The sequence below is a fragment of the Varroa destructor genome, unplaced genomic scaffold (assembly GCF_002443255.2).
Source record: "Varroa destructor unplaced genomic scaffold, Vdes_3.0 BEIS01000003.1, whole genome shotgun sequence".
NCBI classification, from domain to species: Eukaryota; Metazoa; Arthropoda; class Arachnida; order Mesostigmata; family Varroidae; genus Varroa; species Varroa destructor.
The window spans coordinates 32,785,495-32,804,862 of NW_019211456.1; the positions used below are offsets into that span (position 1 = coordinate 32,785,495).

The window sequence follows — 19,368 nt, forward strand, 5'->3', positions numbered from 1 at the left end:
TCCTTATTTCGCCTGTTTGAAATATGATGACCTTTAACTCCGACCAGTCAGCACGCATTTGCAGCCATTTTTTGTCGATTATTGCGCTACTTTTTCTCCAGTCTCGCCAGTATTTACCCTTCAAGTAATTCATCGTCAGTCGTTGCAACCTTGATGAAGACGCTGTCACCCCACCCCCCATCGTCCGGCACCTGTCTCTGTGGTGACGCATCTGTGCTGAATTTCTTTTTCGCTTTCCACTTTCAGCATATTCCGCCAACTGAAGGCAAATAAGACCTCTTTGTCTAACATTCATCATTAGTAACTGTTTCCCTAGATGTAATTTGTGTCAACGCCTTACCCTAATCGTGGTAGTAGTTGTTTTTGCAGCTTTTTCTCTTGGTATATCCTCGCTTTTTCTGCTTATGCACTCCAAATTCAATCGTTCGCGCTGTTCTATATACACACCTTTTTGACACCGCATTTTCTTACGCTGTCGTGTCTTTCGTCGTAACACTACCTTTCCCTCAACTCTGCCTTTCTCAATCTTAATCAAATGTATATATATGGTTTGCGCGTTGGCTTTTCCATCAGTTTTCATGAGGTGCTACTCACTTTTCCGTTTCTCATCGCATACTGCAACTTTACTAATCATCATTTGCATTATATTCTATAATGTGTATTTCATAACCTATGTTCATCGTTTCCTTTTGTCTATGGTAGTTGCTGGCGACTGTTGCGCTGATGTTGCTGCTTTTATATACTTATTATACAATGATGTTTAATTGCGGTCATCGTTGCTACAGACGATTTTTGACAACCCAAATCGTCTTGAATCTTTTTCTGTTTATGTATGGATTTGTATATGCTTAAGTGGGTCTGCTTGCTTTTTGTTTCCTTTCGTTCGATGAACATTTACGGAACAGATGTCGTAAATCTTTTGATGCCTCATGTGTACGCTTGCGCCAGAAAAAAAGTCGAAATTACTCTTTTACGAAACAGTGTCAAATCTACTATACTCGTTTTCTGATCTGTAGAACCTTCGAGTTTTAATTTTTCTGAAGCACCTTCATCAATAAAATCAATTTTTACCATTGTCCAGGATTATCGACCATAGAAAATCTCCATCCCGAGTGCAGGTTCTCCCGTAAAGGCATTATTGTTTTCTTTTCAATCGGTATTACGTGCTACATTATTCATTAATACAAAAGTGGTAGCCATGTTAATTAGAGGCAATGACACGTGGTGGTCTTGCCTCGTTTCACCTACATTATGCGGCAGTGTAATTCCATGATATAGATATCTATTTTTTGTTTAATTTAAACTATTATTACCGTATTAACAATAGTAATGCTTATTTAATTTATCATAGTTGAAACAGTGCCTGGTTTTTTAGCGGGTTACGCGAGAACCTTGGCGTTATTATTAATCCGTTTATTAAATGCACCTCGTGCGCTGCAGGTCATTGTTGATTTTGGTAATAAAGGCAGATTTCATACAATGAGATATAGTGCGCAACACCACTAGATTCTGCGGATCCCTCTAATTCTTCTCTAATGAGACTAATCGCTATTATAGCTATTTAATCAGCTGAAAGTGAACTCGTAATTTTCATGCTGGGTATCACGCTCATGCAGTATATATACATGTATCCGTACTTCGGTTGAGAAGATTAGCTATACTACTAGACTAACCGCTGTTTATACTTGATTAGTTTTGCATGGATTAAGTAGAACAAGCCTGAGGAGCGCAACACGATCAATCTCTCACACCTCTTAGTGGCATTCCCTAAACATTCGCCATTCCTGCTATATTCTAGGCAAGTTTCTGTATACAAGTGTTACTGCTCGCTAGACGCCTGTGTTTATGCGTATATATATACCTGTATCGGAGGAAGATAATCCAGCAATTAACTTAAATTAAATTAAGGTGAGTCTGCGTATTAATCATTTGTTGCCAACCTACGATCGAATTACTACGTTTATAAGTTTAGCCAATGAATTCATCATCTAAAAGGGAAAATTGTTCTGTCCATTTCATTAGCAGACGCCTGCTAATGAAAACGCTCCTGAGCTCAGGGTATGCCCCACAAATTAGGGCACACTGTGGTGGGCTATCTGTCGCAACGAGCATGCGTTCATTCGCCTTTCTTAGCACTAAATAAAAGCCTGTTCCTTTTTAAACAAATTATTAACTAGTCACGGTGGAAGACAATGCGCCTTTTTCGCAATGTGAGCAAAAATGACCTCTCAGACAACCCTTCGCATTAAACCAACCCCCACCAAAACCAAAAACTTATTTCTCTTGTCATAAATTGACGGTCTACGTTATTGTCAGTTTTATGTAGCCTTCGAAAAACACAAGAAAGATTTTTAAAAGGCAAACGAGAAGATCTTCAGTGAAATTCAGATATCAAAAATCTACCAAAAGAGCTCAAAAACCATTTTCGAGGCATCTGGACTTTTCTGCAAAGATTAATAACCGTTTTGTGGAGGACAATATCAGTGGTCAAATCGATCGTCTAAGTAAGCTCCAACAATACGTCTTTTTGGAACACTTTGCACCTTTTGAAATATTTCGTCTGTATTTGTGGAACTTTCCGCCTGTTATCAGCCCAAAACTTAATCTACTGGTAGTTTTTCGTAAGTAGTGTATTTGAGCGGCTTTAGCGACTTAACATGTAGTAATATAGCTTAACCCTTGCTTACTATCGAGAAGTTATTTGCGGATTAAGAAAGGAACAAGTTTAGGTCTCGAACTTGAACAATAATACCAGTGAACGGTAGTTAACCGGTATTATAGGTCATGTTAAATAAAAGTACTACACATGTAAAATGTTTTTGTTGTAATAAAAAAAATAAATTGTTGAAATATTTGCCTCTAATTGAAGAAAGAGCACATAGGAGGGAGTATCGATTTGGGTATCCTATATATATATTGATCACAAACATTTTTACATCCTTATCTTGTCATTATTGCTCTGTCGCTATTTGGTCTCCCTATTTTTTCCACTGATACACTATGCCACGTTATATGCTTATACCTCTTGCACGAATAACTTCAATTTATTAGAATTGTTATTATTAGGTATAGAATTATAACATTAGATATTAACTAAATAGAGGGCCATGAAAGGGAAAGCTCAAACATATGGTGCGTTTAAGGTGCTTCAAAAGCCTTCATCAAATATTTCTGTAGTATTGTATGTTAAGTTTTAACTGTTTTAAAGTTAAATTTTCAAATAGTATTACTGATTTAAACCTGTATGTGTTAAACCAATAACCTTTTACCATTTTTTCGGTAACATCATGATCTCATCGATGTAGAACTTCGGTGGTTCTGGGGCGAAATATTGTGTTGAGCGACATCCCCCAATTGGAACTAAATTACCACCATCAAAGGAGTCTTGCAGAAATCGAAATAGATGAATCGTCGGATGGTGTAAGATCAGTACTACACAGCATTTGCATTAACATTCCTAATTCTCGTTTTCCCAATATTTGCCAGGTAGGTATGGTATATAGGGTCTGGCATTGTCATGGTAGAGAACGCCGCCCCTTCTGCTCGCTAGTTCCGGTCGATTTTTTCAATGCCTTGCTGTTATCTTGTTAGTTGTTAATAGTATAGGTTCAAATCTACGGTTTCGGTGTTGGACGGTAGCAATTCATAATGCACGGTTTGTTTCCAGTTTTACCAAATACAGAGCATCACCTTTTTTTAGCGTTAGCTAGGACCTTACCGCAGACTGTGGAGCATATTTGTTTCCATTTTCCTTAAATTTTCGCTCAATTATCATATAAGATCCACTTTTTTATGACTCGTAATCAATCGCTTAAAAAAATGCCTCCATTTTATTGCTTTTCTGTGGAGTTTAGGACATGGAAATGGTTCGTGTGGCACGCAAATATCAAGCTTATTTTATAGCCATTTATCTTTAAATAATTTTAAGCTATTCGATCGTGGATGCCTAGCCCCTTGATAATATCAAAGTTACTCGCTTTCTTATTTTGTCCAGTTTTCGTAATAATATCATTAACTTCCTCTGTATTCGGTCGGGTACTACGAGGAGCATCTTTCACATTGAAATCTCCAGAACGAAAGCAATAAAGTCATCTTTGGCCATTTTGTTCCGATAATACATTTTGGCCATCAACAACACAATTATTTTCTGTAGACCATTGAGAGCATTTGCGCCTTTTGTCATGAAATTCATATATGTAATGAGTAAAGCTGTGAAATATAGCGAAGTTTCAGAAGTTTAATCATATTAAAGCTACTTTATCATAAGGATGATTAAAAGTATTTTAAGGTTTCAAAAGAGTCGACAGAACTCACTTCTTCGATAACCCAATATTGAGATGTATTTTATGTGTGGGCCTGCGTGACTGTGTTCGAGTGTATAGGCCTGTAATCGTATATTTGTGGATATGTGCGTCTTTATGTTTCCGTAAAATGTGTGTGTATGCGGGGGGGGAATGCCTTCCAGCGCCACTTTGGCGCAATAGCTGTTGCTAATTATTTGCCTTCAGTCTATTCAGTGCGGGAGAACAAAACGACTGTTGGCCGAGTTGTAGCGATTCTGGTATTCTACTTCTATAAATACTTTCGTGATTAGCATCATAACCATGTGGTATTTGAGAGTAGGTCACGTTTTACGTCATCGTGTACCCTTCCTTCCCCATCTCTCTCTATATATATATATATATATATATATATATATATAATGAAAGAGTTAAGGTTGTTCAAGTGCTGTTCGATAATAGGATAACATTTTCCGCCATATTGATTTGCCCTTTCTATAAGTGGTTGTATATTTATTCATATTTTCATAGGGATTCACCTTCTACCAATGGTTTTCAAGCAGCCCCAAATATCGAACAAACAGTTTACAAGAACCACCTTGAACGCAAAAAAACACTAAGAGTTAGGAATAAAATGGTAGAACAGAGGGATTTTTCCTTTTTATATAACAGTCTTGCTGTTCAGACTATAATAACAAACAGTATCATCAGTAAATAGAACAAGCAATATAGTTATGCTAATTTTTATGTTCGTACACTGTATTTAGTTTGGATTTATTCTTATCATCTTAGAAATATCCAACTGTGCATGTTTGTCTACACGGAATGCTCTGTATTTTTTGTAGTGATCTGCAGCTCTAGCTATAGCTATACAAAATACGTGCGAAATTTTAACGAAATTTAATAATAATTTAGTATTAATGAATATGCATTTTGCCTTTGGAATTATAGTTTTATAAACCTCGTTCGGTTTGCCTAGACGCATGTAGTTAGATGTACGCGTATCCATAAATGTGTGCAAATTCCTGCCGTACGGGTCGCGTCCTTACTTACTGAAAACGTCGGAGTAAGATATCGAACATCTAGCAACTCCTTTACAACGAACAACCCGACGCTTCAGTCTGTAGGTTTTTTATAACTTCCAAATAATAGAATTGTTTTTCCTTTCCTTTGCTGAGATCAATTACGTCGCACCTATTTATTGACGATACTTCTGTTATCGAAAAAAAAATTACAATAAAGTGTCTGCATCATCACTGCATAAAATGACTACAGCATCGTACGCGTGTCTAAGATGAAGCCAACAGATACAAAAACAACAACAGTACAACCTCAATACAGTAATTAACGGCAACAATAGCTGACAGTCGCGTGGAAATGGCTTAAACGGCCATTGTTTTTCCAACATTTGGCCAAATTTTCAAGGATCTTGTAGTTTAACTCAGCAGTTCCAGCCAGAACGAATGGGTTCGGAAAGTAGGTAGCCATAGAGTCTACGTGTATTGTTATGTTTCGACTGCATTCTAAACTAGATAGTTTCCTTTTCGAATGCACGTACGTACGTACGTACGTACGTATGATAAAATTCGTCGTACATATGAAAAAAAAAAAAAACGTCGATATTGTGAATTTGTTAGTGTCTTATTTAAGATTGTATAGCTACGTAGACGTATCTCGTTAGGCGCTAGCTGAGAGATCTACTGTCTTGTTTGAGTTGATCGATAAATCGGTTTAGTCTAGGTTTCTCGTCTCCGTAAATGTTTTATTACTGTTGTATATACACGTACGAGGGTAACTTGTGGCGTTTGTTTCGCTTTATGGTGTGCGATATATTTCAGTCATGTTTATAGGTAAAAAGTGACCGTGTGTATTGTGAAAATGAGCAGCTTTACGCACCCTGGAGAAGGAGGACCCACCGGCTGCAGTTCTCTATATCTTATAACAGTTAGTGCACGTATGCACGTATTATATTTATTTGTTTATACAGACATATTTACAGCAGTATGATACAATATTGACTAGAGAACTGGATTTTTATAATTTTTAATTTACACTATAATAATAATCACAATAATAATAATAATGACAGCAACAAAAAAAAACGTCCAAAAGATGACAACTGTTGCTTGTGGTATTGGGATACTAGCCTTCTACGATTTTCAGTTTTGGCGCAACCTTTTCCATTAGGAAGTTAGATAACTGAACGGATGGTAGTGCTATGTGATAGCGGAGGAAGGTTCTAACAAATCAATCAAATCATTCCGTTCAAATCACTGAGCATGGCCAAATATGTTAGATATAATATTTACAAACGAGGTTTGTGCAAAAGGTGACGGGGAGATCATTTCTACGGTAGTTCTAACCCATGGCTAACTACAAACCGATGACCGTTAGTTCTATAAAATGAATATGATCTATATACTTAGCTAGAAATTTCTAGAAAATCTAGAAAAATCTAGATTTTGAGAGCTGTTTTTAGCATTGAAATGAAGATGTTTATATCGTTTGGAGCAGCTCATATGATGGTACGTATTTTAGGGCAAATATGTGAATGTATATCCCCCTAGTTCATCGGCCCTGCTTCGATCCAAATTACGCATTTTACTCAACTACATATAGCAATTATAGGGTTATAATCATATAGCTTTAACGGACATGGATGCTTGTAGCTGGTAGTTGTAGCGTGAGTTTGTACCTTTCCCAGGTGCGTGATGTTGATGTTACTTTTCTCCCATTGCTTTCCGCTGTTTGGCGCCTGCGCGGGTACTTTTTATGTACTTTGGTAAGTAAACGTTGATTTTTACGAACGGTTATGCGTCCTGTGCATTGCCTACCTATTATGCTTGAATATCTTATGTTTTCCTTCTTTGCCCTGCATTGGATTGAATTCCACGTTACTCTCTAAGAATACGCATATTATTCGTATTGTATGCTTTTCTGTACATAGGTGAATGATGGTGCAATCAATTCCGTGGTTTTTTTTGATAGCAAGTTGTAGATACGCACATATTTATCTATATAAGTTTCTTATGTGTAACTTTAATATTATTGTTTTCAATATCGTTATTATCAGTTATATGTGTGTGTTCCAAATTCTTGTTATCGAGATTTATCATCTACCGTGTAATGACCTTTCGCCGAAGCATGCAAGCCATTATCGTCACGAAAACCGTCGTAGATTTTGAAATAGGTCGGATACCCTTTCCACCGGAGGCTATTGGACCAAAACAGGAGGAGCAGCAGCAGCAGCAGCAGCAAGGGGGGCGCCATGCCAACGATAAGAAGAATCATCCCGTTACGAATAAACAGCAGACGCTATACGTCAGGGGGTTTGTTGAAGTATTCGTGGCGTTCTTATTCACTATGAGTTACGTCACGTCATTGTAAAGTGATGATGATGATGGCTATCGTGTTATTGTATACACATTTATTATGCACTGGCTCTTCAGCGGTCGAGATGACCATAGGTAAAGCTGTACTTTCTCTGTCACCTCTGCGTTGCTTCCTATTTGTGGCCCTTTATTTTTCCCTTCATCCGTCCCAGTTGTTAGGCCATTGTTGACACAAACCGCGTAAGACTGCGATGCGTTTTCACAAAACGTAGTAGTAGTAGTAGTAGACTATACGTGACCAGTCTTTCCTTTTGATTCGTATTAATGGTAATGTCGTTAGCACATAAACTCTATGACCATGACAGTAGCTAGATCCTTTCCGAACACCTCTATCTAATCACGCTTATTTTTGGGGGTATGTTTGTTCTATATGTGTTGAAGCTAAGTAGATGCTACGGCTTTTGACAGACTCGCTGTCACTGCTTGCCAAGTGATTTCTTCGCGCAGCATTTGTTTCTGGCAAAACGGAGCTATTAACAGGCTTTGTCTGATGGCTCACTGTAGTGAAGAGATCAATTATTGATTTTCATTGGAAAAGTAGAGATTAAACACCGAATTCAGCTAGCAGGCCAATGGCACAACACGGTTGGTACTATGACTCACTGTTGGACTCGACGACATTTCATATACGTTTCCGAAATTTTTATAATCAATAAAATATTATCGTATATGGCAATGCCTGTATAAAGCTAAATTGGGTCATAATGTCTGACGTGAACTTTGACAGTAAACCAATAGCTTTGCCTGAGTAGACGATCTTTTCTTGATACCGACAACCTGATCTGATCCACGTTGAGATAAACACAGTTTCTGATGATATACAATTCATGTTACTAGTTAATGATTGCGAAGTATTATTCATACATATTTGCTTTGCTGTGATCTTGTATTTATGCTAATTTACGCTAAATATCTAAAAAAAAAGTTATTTGTCCGCTAGACATTCTTGACTAGTACTATTCTTCCTGCAGAGGAGAGTGTATGGCTTTGTAGCATGTCGGTAATCACTGCAAGGAAAAGCTTGAGGTACATTTTACCAAAAATTATGCACTTCCTATGTGGTGCCTGTTTGATAAGTCACTGTCTTCTCGCTTGGAATAAGTAGTGTTTGTGTATTTTACATACCCTGAGCTAGTAGAGCGCTCGACTTTACGGTTTTTTTTAGTCTTATAACGGTAACACCTTATGGTATCTTGTCTATATACATGTCCAGCTTATAATACGCCCTCGGGGTGCGAAACCAACGTGTTGGGTCTACCTTCTCACAGATATAGCTACGTTTTCCAACGACTGCTGCAAATCCGTAGCAGGATTCTATCCCCAAAAGCCAGCCAATGGCTAGCTATGATTTGGACATTCAGCGCACTGGACGTAACAAAGTACAATCCTAGACTTTTGTCGTCTTTGGTTGGCATCGCATGGCGACAGCGGCTTGCTCATACATTTAAATGAGGTTTTCGCTCCACATACTACAGAATAGGACCAGGACACACTGATTGACGACGCACGTGTTCTGTACGGTGGCAGAGTCGTTATTCTTGAATGGAAATCAGAGGGAAAACACAAGGACAGAATGTGATGAGCCGTTGTGTCCGCCTTCCAGTGATCTGCAGCCTCATTCGGATCTAATGATGGTAAACACTGATATGACTCCACCTCGAGGCCTAATTCGTTCTCTCTTCCATTTTAGTTGGCCCATGAAGAGTGTTTGTTCGTGCTCTGTGTTTTTGTTTTTGTACGTAGTGCTATTCGAAACTTGTCCAGCTGTCGAAGGCTCTACGATAGAATTCCAGAATCTGCTTTCGGTGGATGGGGTTCCCTGAGATCTACTTCGACGCATATATATATATATATATATATATATATATATATATATATATATATATATATATATAGCAAAGAATTTGCAACAAAAAGTGGTGCTTAACAAAAGTAACGGGCATTATTCCATTCAAACATCATCATCATCATCTGTGTCCCTTTCAGAAGCTCCCATCTGATATCCCCTTCCGGTTTATCGCTTCTCATCATATTGTTTACTAGCTTAAGTCAGCACAGGTCGTGCTCTTAGGACGAAGAGGAAGTTCATCTAGGGACAGCGTCGCTGTTTATAGATAGCTAAACGCTTGTAAATATACGTGAATTGAAACGTTTAATCGTAATCCCACTTACTTCTGTACCTCATGCCTCAAAGCACCATAACAACTACCTCATTTTATATTTCATTGACAGATGCGATCAGTTTTATAGAGGTGTTTACCGCTGTTGCAATTATCGTCGTTGTTGCTGAGGGTATTTTTCTTGACACTTTTTAATGCTGTTGTTACTATTGCTGAAGAAGGGATAAATTGAAGTTTAAAACAACTTTTTTAATACCTCAGATGTTGTACATAGCTTCAATCATCCTATGTATCTCCGCTGAGAGTGAACGATTCAATTGTCCTCATAATAATAATTATACTATAGTGAAGATCAAATCTTACTCCTAAACATTATCTACGATCATTCACTGTGCTAAGTAGAGAGCAAATACAGGTCTCAGTGGCTTCAGACAGGTACGAATTAGTTACGTTATTATTAGAATAATCATCGTAGTTATAATAGTCGTATCATAATTGTTTTTATATCATCATTAATTAGAAGTGGTAACTTTCAATACATTTCTATGTGACAATATTATTTCCACCTATTCTATTAGGTCAACTATCTTATATATTTTATAGTTGCAATCATATATATGGATATTTCCGACCCACTGAGTATTAACCGTGACCCTATAATGATCATTGCGTTACTGAATATATTACTAATTATCATTATCGTTTCTGTCAATTAATTAAATGTGATCTTCCGGCCACGCACAACTCGCTCTCAGGGGCCCATGTTGCGTCCGGGGGTTGCGTTGTTTTCACTGTCGTTGCTGATATTACACGTTACAATTGAACGCAGCCATATGACAACATATCTTACCGAGGTCTTATGCGCCATAGCAATAGATTCATGTTTCACCGCATGAGAAAAATCCAGACATCTACATGGTAATGTATGTGATTCGCTACAATCTAACGATCGGGATTGTTCCCTTTGTAATAGCACTGCGATCTTCCTCATATTGATCAATAAGCACAGTGCACTACAAGCCATTTGGTGCAGTCAGTTCCGGGCGAGTTTGTTTGAATTGGGTTTCATTTGGCGTGTGAAAACCACCATATATCCAGTGTTTGTTTGCTCGTCACCTTGTCTTCGTCGCTATGATAGTGCCCGGATCACTACCACGTAATGTATGGTGTACAGACGTGCTTATATCTACTATGAACATCTGTATATATATATATACTAAAGACTGATCGTGTAAGATTAGCCTGTACGTGCCACGCATCCCGCACAGATGACAGCAGGTTCGTGTTTCGTGGTCGCCAGGGGGAGAGGAGTGCCGGAAAGGGGCAAACAAGGGGTGAATTCGGAATCGTAAAATGTTCAAATCAAGTGTAGGGCGCATTTGCTTGTCTATGTGTATATATGCTTGTGTGTAAGAGCAATTGTGCTCTTTGAATGTGTAAGTTCGCACGATTACGTCTTATATAAAGATTGGAGAGATAGAGGGGACATAGATTCTTCTTTCTTCGCTTTGCTTGTGAAGATATTCTTGCTCTTTCCGCTCATTATTTTCCTCGTTGCTGCTTTCTGCCATTTGTTCAATTCTTCATTTGTCCACTGTCTGCTAGCTTTCTATCGCGATGCTCTTTACAGTGGGTCTCTTGGCGAACATGGGTGTGTCTACAGCCGTGGCGACAGCCCTTCGTAGAGGCACTGCGTCCTATGGTGTTTTTCCACATGTAGTCCCCTGCAAAACAAGGATGTAGCTTTTGTCCTATCGAGATCTAAACAAGGATATATGTTGAGCTCGAAGTTTCCCAACTGTGTGAGCTTCACTAGCAGGTTACTAAACCAGTTCCCCGTTTGGTCGGTTTAGTGGTTTTCAACTAAGCTAACTAGAACTAAAAGCTCCTAGATATTTCGAACCTATCAACGCATGAATAATTGTTCAGGTCTAAGTTTCGTTTTCTTTCAGAATGATCTCAACGCAAACGAGAGTGTAAATCTCAAATAGCCATATGCCCCGATCTCCCTGTAGAAGCACCCAAAAACAGGTAGACATAGCAACACATGCGCAGACAGAAAAAGAACCACAGTCTAGCGCTGTCCTTTGTCTCTAACATGGTGGTAGCAATGAGCCTATCTATCTTTTGTAAACTTAGGCCCTACGTGAAATCCGTAGTTACCGTGTGAATGCGCACGATGCTGGCTCTCATGATAATTTCGAAGCAACATCTGCGCAGATACCTCTGCCCACTCCGTCACCAACAGGGGGTCTCCGTGCAGAGGACACGCCGGATGGATGTGCTCCGGTAACGGCTGGGGAGGTTTGGAGCCAGAACGGCGCAGTGCCGGTGTGGAAATCACCTATTCAATGGTCGAGTGAGCCGTAAGTACTTCGATGGTAAACGTTGTTACTTTATCTCCACAGTGAACACAATGGAAATGTTCCGTTGTTTGTTTTTGTGCAATACTAGCCTGTAGCATCGATTTTAGCATAGCGTATCTTTCTTTACAAACAACTATCATCGTTCGCTATATCGTTTTCGGCATGCAAGAAGACGCCATTAAAACATTCAGCATTATTTACATAACATAGACTTGTTCTCTCGTTTTGATCGCTGAACGAAAACATACCTGTGCAGTCTTACACGAGGGGCTCCCTAAATTAATGATAATATTCTTGTAGATTGCTGAGGATGACTCGTCCCCATTGGAACTAACGCTTTCTTCAACGATCGACGATTCCATGAGTCCTTCTTCAGTGCGGCCTCGCGTGCCACCCACGGCGCCAGCATAGCCTAGCTGTAAAGGCAGCACTGCTGTCCTGTTTTCCTTGGAGAGGACACCCAGATCGCGGCGATCCTTCTGGGTGGAACATGACGGCATGAACGTCGTCTGGCCCGGACCCGTCTGCAAACACGTCCGAAACGGAGGCGAGAACGCAAACCACGTTAGCGATAATCGAATTACAATTTTCCTCTAACCAAATCGGTGTTGCTGTTGCCTTGCTACAGAGCGTCATATTATACCCAAGAAGCCGTTACTCAAGCTATATTATGATCACCATTACAAGTTGTAGCCATTCATCCTCATCATCTCTATCAGTAAGATACAGTGATAAGATCTGTATTAAGAGTTTTTTTGATACTATCACCATGCGGTCGTGCTGCAGCCCTGTCTGGAAGCGTGCTGCTTAAGGCCTGCTACTCGAGATGTTTTTATCACTAGGCAAAATTATTGCTGATTGGAAAAATCGAATAATGCATACATAATAAAATAAAATAAAATAAGGTTCTTTTATTGGAAAAAGGAAGTGCTAGTTCATTGTTATAACCGCCACCACCATCGCTGCCGTTGAGATCGTTGTTACCCAACTCTCGAAATCCATTGTCACTTCATGGTTTTAATATTATAAGGCATTTTTCCTCGTTTTGACCTTACCATTCGTATGTCCACTACAGCCAATTAGAAACAATTAATATGCTAACAAACTACTCGATAACTATACTTTATTATGCATTATAGTAAGGGAAGAGATAAGGGAATACGTTAGAGAGGCAGTGGGATAATTAGTCAATGTTATTAGTGATAGAAATCAAACATCACTCCATCAGTCAGTCAAGCGTGGTTGTGGCTGGTGGATGCGATTGATTGCCTCGATGTTTAAGGAAAGTGTATCGAAAAGACATGTATACTATTATGCCATGTGGTGTGGTAGCAAAACAGCGTAGTGAGTTTCCGAAATACAGTGTAACAGGCGTTCACGTATCTCACTCTGAAGGAAACCGTGTGACGTTACTTGTTGAAATGGTTTAATGCGATAAACGTCAACTGCGCTTTAAAGGAAGTGCGTAAACAGGTACTATGATTGCATGGCTGAACGTCCCTATAACCGAACCTTGGCCACAAAGTAGGGTAGAAAAGTTGCTCAAAACGCTAGCGAGGAGAAGTTGCGGCAAAAGAAGAGGCTATATTTGTACGGCTCGTGTCATGAGGAAGGGATGCAATCAACAAAGCATCACGTAAAAAAAAACGTTGCGTAAACCCTAAAAGGGGGACGAAAGACCTATTAGTCCGTAGAAGCCATGCCGTCATCAACAATCACAGCAGGAACAGGGTCACAATAGATCCCTGAATATTGACAAATGATCGTTTCCAAATGTTAGATATGGCGAAATCTGGCGATTGCCATGATTGGTCCTCTTCTATCGCAGCAACACGTAGTACACGTCAACAATGAATGAATGATCTTCCTTATATCACATTAACTGTGATATCACAATAATTGTGAGTAAGCTTGACGTAGACACGTAACATACTTACGCTTCGTAACTTGAAGGACAGGTAAACTGTCACAAAACAGAAGCTACAGAGAAAACCGATAAAAACTTCTGGCAGTTATTAACAGTCAAGCGTGTCTAAAAAGATAGAAAATCGTGCATATTATCCAGCTCCGTCTCGCGCATTTGAGCTCGCAGCTGAGTCGCTGGCTCAGGGACCCCTCGGAAGCTGTTTAGAAAAAACCAATGGCAATTCAGAAGAGCGGATTCAGTCGAGAAAAGAACGAAATGAAAATAATGCCAAATGAATGTTACGTTTGCGTGCCGCGTTTTTCAAAACATCATCGCATGATACGCAACGCTCGCGCCACTGGCGTTCGGCCGTTCTGCTGGGGAATAGCAGAAATAGTTGAAGCAGGTCTATAAAGGGTCTGCTCCTATTCACGATGCGTTTGAGGCGTATAGTATAAGAGCTTCGCGTATTGTTGCACGGAGTATTTGCATCAACGGTTATACAAGTTTACACATAGTGGACAAAAGCCAAAAATTAGAATGCGGAAAGAGCCTACATAGAAATCAGAGTCCTGAAGACGAAGAGGTTTATCGAGCGAAAAAGCAACAAGAATTAAACAAATATTCTAAAGAGCAGTAAAATATGAAGTAGATATATTGTTTCTTTAAAAATGTTCTTCCTTTAACCTTACTCAAAATTCTGTTCCCGCTTCAAATAGTACAGGTATATTGTGAGGATTCTGATTGTGGTTGAATTGGGTCGTTCTATGGCGCTTTTGTCAACCCACTTTGGCCTCCTCGGTGCAAGATGTTTCTATATTACTATAATAATACAAGCGCTTGGCAAAAACAGCTTCCTGGGCACGAAAAATGAAAATCAACAATAAATATTAATAAGATCGTCGCTGTGTTCCTCTTACAAGACCCAGTCATGGTTTACGATAGTGATACTTAGAAGCGCACTTAATCACATAATGAGACACAATTAACTGAAATGCAGAACGTACAATATCTACGTTGGTAGGTTGAAGCTAGGCGATCCGAGCTGTTGTTGCAGTGACTATTACTGTTACTATGTGCCATTTTGCGGGATGAATTCTATATAGACATAGCATGAGCCGACTAGAAGTGCGAATGGCTGTGCTTTACTAGGGACTGATGGCGTTGAAGAAGCCGAGTGCTTTGACCATTGGTCATGCCGCAAGTACCGGTCCGCCAGGCCGTGTGGAACGTTGTTTACAAGCCCGCGGGAGACGTCGCACTATGCTACTTCAGGTGCCACAAACGGCTGCTCGGGTGCCTCTGGCGCATATGGCGATCAAATCGCTGCTTAGGTATGAGTGAATGAGGTTATATATGTTCGGCCCTGTATGGACATAAACATTCGGCATTACTCGATTCTACAATGATGCATGGTGATGCACAGAGATTGCTGACATCCGACATAGAGATAGATGGATATGTGGAGAGAAAAGCAAAGAAGTTCGTAATTTTCTGGCTATTTGGAGGCGTGAGGTAGGAGGGTTAGAAAAGGAAAGCTGCCGCGCAACTCCCTATAGACCGGGCACCATTACCAGAATATACCTTGAGGCGTTGTATCTATGTGGCAGCTTCAGTGATGTTGACAGTTGTGGAGCAGCGGAGTTTAAGCGGGAGGCAGCAGTTGGTCTTACGCCAACACAGACAGTCCTTGAAACAGGAAGAAAGAGGGAGCACCAGAAATTGTCTCACGTGACGATAGTTTTCTATTTGCTCCATAATCTTCATGGTCCGGGTGTCACAGTACGACGTTAGGTGTGATGTGGTAATGCTGAACAATGGGGTTTCTTTTCACCAGATTTTCTCGCCGAATCACTGACGGCAAGGCCGTATTTCCCTCTCGTACTCGTATGTCTTCTTAATATTATGTCATTCCAGAGGGTTTGGTACCAGTGATTAAAGCGACGTCCTCGTCGTCAAGGTACTGTGGGTCCATTCAAGGTTTCGCTTTTTAGAACCTGGCCGTTTTGTAGGCCCACGGAGGCATTACGGTAGCCAGTCCCTTCGGAAACATCGGTTCCTCCGGCTGTGGAGGAAATATTTTAGCTAATGACGAAAACGTGATCGGACTACCTCGAAGGTAATATTCGTGAACTCGCAGATAGCACGAGATTGACATCAGATGTCGGGGGATGTTCAGGGGATGGCATGGCCAGAATGGTAAAAAAACCCATTCGACAAAGCATATGAGTAAATTAACGACTTAAACGTATGACAGGATCCCAATGAAATGGCACTTGTACTCGTAAAACTCGAAGAAACCGGAACTAGTCTTTTTTTTTTGTAATTTTAATCTTGATTCGTGCCAATCGTCGCACTCAGAAATGTTCACCGATTTTGACTAATGTAAAATTTATACTGTTTTACTGCGTTGACCGGCATGTGAGTTCATATCTACACTTAGTTTAGTATAATATGATAGCTTAAGATAAGAACGGCGTTGAAAATGAACTTAATTTTTCGCTAACAATCCATATTTTTCCCAAAAGTTCGGTCTCCTTCCATTATAGGGATAGTTAACCTGAGGGAATTATTTCTAAGAGACAATACCTTGCCGCTTCGTAATAAGATAGGTGGGAGTTATTTTAAAGGGATTTTGTGAGGAATCTTCGGTGGTTACTTACGAATACGAAACATTTAAGATACAATTTGTTCGACCTATGGCCACAAAATCCCTTACATAGAATATATTTCCAATCATAACCATTTTCTAAATATTATGCGTTCTCAATGTTCGAGACAACTTTGCTTGTGGACAAACAGTAGAAATTAAAAAGCGATACACTGGCAGCACATTATTGATATTCAAGCGACATATTGACCTTATAAGACATAATAATCGTTTTATCTAACAGGAAGAACATACTATAGTGGAATTTCGAAATAGCGGTTTTTAGCTCGATGTCAAGAGGTCCTGCCATATATTTTGAGTGCTCTAGCAATGACACAGTCCTATCGGAGACTAACAAAGGTTTAACTAACAAAGTATGTGTGCATCTAGATAATAACCAGTGTTTTACTATAAAAAAAGAAGAAGTGAAAAATCCATGAAAATAAATATGCACAATAACGAATATCGAAGACTTTGTTAATCTCCCGTGAGACTGTGTAATTCTGTAAAAATGTTTATACTATTCAAACTATACTCATTAATGTTTTATCTTTTAGGAAACACGAAGTCCTGTTTAATAATCCGCAAATGTTCCATCATGGTAGTGTAATAAGTACGTCACGAAACGCCAAATTTTAACTGCATTCACGATGACACACATCTTCAATAGCCACCAACGTCCTCGACGTTCTAGTTAGATTCTGAGGATCTTCGGTCGGTTTCCCTACCGTAAATACAACCTCCTCGTCGCCTGCGATTGTAGCATCATCATCCTCACACGGGTCCTCGAGGCATGTCAGCTCATCCAATTCAGCGAGATCCATTGAGTATTCGCGCGTTCGACGCTTCCGTACCTCAGTCACCTGCAATATCGTGTGCCACTTTTGTTGACTGTAAAAGACTGATCATGCTCGCACTATTTCAGTCTTGCAATTGGTTCAGGCGCGGATTCAACACATTCTCACCTTTATTTTTCGAGTTAACAAACACAAGTGCCTTTTTTTAAAAAAAGGTTCACAATACAGATAATACTCTTTACGTTGAATGTCTCGCTCATAGGATAGTCCTGTTCATCGAAAAAAAAAAAAGGTTTGTTTCTATTTAAGTTAAAATAACTTATCTGCCGGATTGTAAAATTGTCACTACGGAACACCGAGCCTGGTTGAAGCTCGCCAACTATAAAAGTTCTTTAAAGCCTTTGAAAGTGCAGCAGAATCTTCTATTATTATTTTTTCCTTCACATTTGGCGGCAGCTACCTATCCCCTATAGCCGCAGACAGGTAAAGTCTATATGAAGTCACTACAGTTACGCTGCCACCTTTCTGATGTGTTTGGTATCAAGGCGATTAGTTCTGTCTAGTTCAAGGAAAAGCCATGTTGGGACAAGGCGAAGACAGGTAAATGGTTCTTGTTTATTCACTGTTCTAATATGTCGTTTTTATAAAACGCGGAGTATCACAGTTATAAACGGAAGTGCACGTAAATCATCCCTTATAATAGAATGCAATAGACTGGCAACGATGTTTGCCGTATTAGCATATTTTCTTTCACATATTGCTGGGGCTGTCTGGGCCTTGTTATTGGGCAGCAGTAAAACGGTGAATTAATTGGAGATGTTAGCGACAGCTCGTTGAGGTCATCTTATTTGTTGAACTCGAATATTAAACGAAAGAGATGCCTCAGTTTAATCGAATCATTTTAGGCCGTGTTTAAACAACCAGGCAATGCTTGGCCGCATTTTAGGTAGCCCGTACAAGTAACAGTATAGGCTTATTTCCGCTAAATTTCCCAGAATTATGCAATATGAAATCACCTAAAAACAAGCCTGTTTTTTAGGAAAACGTGTCTTACTGATGATTACAAAATATCGATGATTAAAAGGGACGTATTTTCTCAGCTAATTACTTTTTAACAGGGAGCTGTTTGGTAACCATAATCTTTTGACGTTTTTATGCACCTAATAGGCTTCTCCTATTTAGGACAGGGAAAACGCCGACAATACTAAAGATAATGGCATTAAAAAAAAATTAGTATGGGAGCATGAAGGGGTCCACAGTATTCGATAGTTACTCGAGAGCAACAATAGCGTACGTGGAAGTTCATATCTAACGTTTGCAAGCAATGTTTCGACCGCAATCTAAGACATTAATATATGGATCTGTGTAAATTGTATTTGTACCTTTCATAATCGAAGTTTTTCATTTCGCAGTTAATTAATCACAGCTCTGTCCACAGATCTATGTGTAGAAGCACTAGCTACCCTGTCGTCTTGTGAAATGTTTGTGAAATAATGGGTGTGCACAATAGTACCTCTTTTTGTCGTGTTTTCGGATCAGTACTCCAGCTGCGTTGTCGTAGAGTCGCTATCGTTTCGTCGTCGTGGTCCGGCGATCCGGCAAAGGTTCCGTCACCGGTGTTAACACCATCATCACCAGCAGAAGCGCCTCCGCTAATTGTTCCCTCGCCACCTGAATGGCGTACTATACGACGCCGTAAACAAGGTAGCCACATTTCGACGAGATCATCAGTCGTTTGACAGCCAATGTCTACGTGCTCCTGATCTCGGTGCTGGGCGGACGACATGCGCTTCCTTGAGCCTCCACCACTGGAAAGAGCTATGGGTAAGATCCCATTATCGACAATCGCCGATTGGT

At 39.7% G+C, this 19,368-nt stretch overlaps 1 protein-coding gene across 19 annotated transcripts in view; it reads right to left on the reverse strand.

Moving 5' to 3' along the window:
* Positions 1-10,213: 10,213 nt before the first annotated feature.
* LOC111247409 (metabotropic glutamate receptor 5-like) overlaps positions 10,214-19,368 on the reverse strand; it is a 302,423-nt gene continuing 293,268 nt past the window's right edge. For 15 of the 19 annotated variants that reach the window (XM_086983471.1, XM_086983477.1, XM_086983469.1 and 12 more), the window contains 5 exons: positions 19,025-19,329; positions 17,443-17,577; positions 12,407-12,682; positions 11,956-12,136; positions 10,214-11,516 (listed from right to left, as the gene is read on the reverse strand). In XM_086983471.1, coding sequence (XP_086839597.1) covers positions 11,368-11,516; positions 11,956-12,136; positions 12,407-12,682; positions 17,443-17,577; positions 19,025-19,329 — 1,046 coding nt within the window. In that variant the 3' untranslated portion in view covers positions 10,214-11,367. Of the gene's footprint in view, positions 11,517-11,955; positions 12,137-12,406; positions 12,683-15,648; positions 16,130-17,373; positions 17,578-19,024; positions 19,330-19,368 lie in introns of those variants that run through there. The other 4 variants (XM_086983480.1, XM_086983481.1, XM_086983483.1 and 1 more) reach the window with 4 other exon arrangements.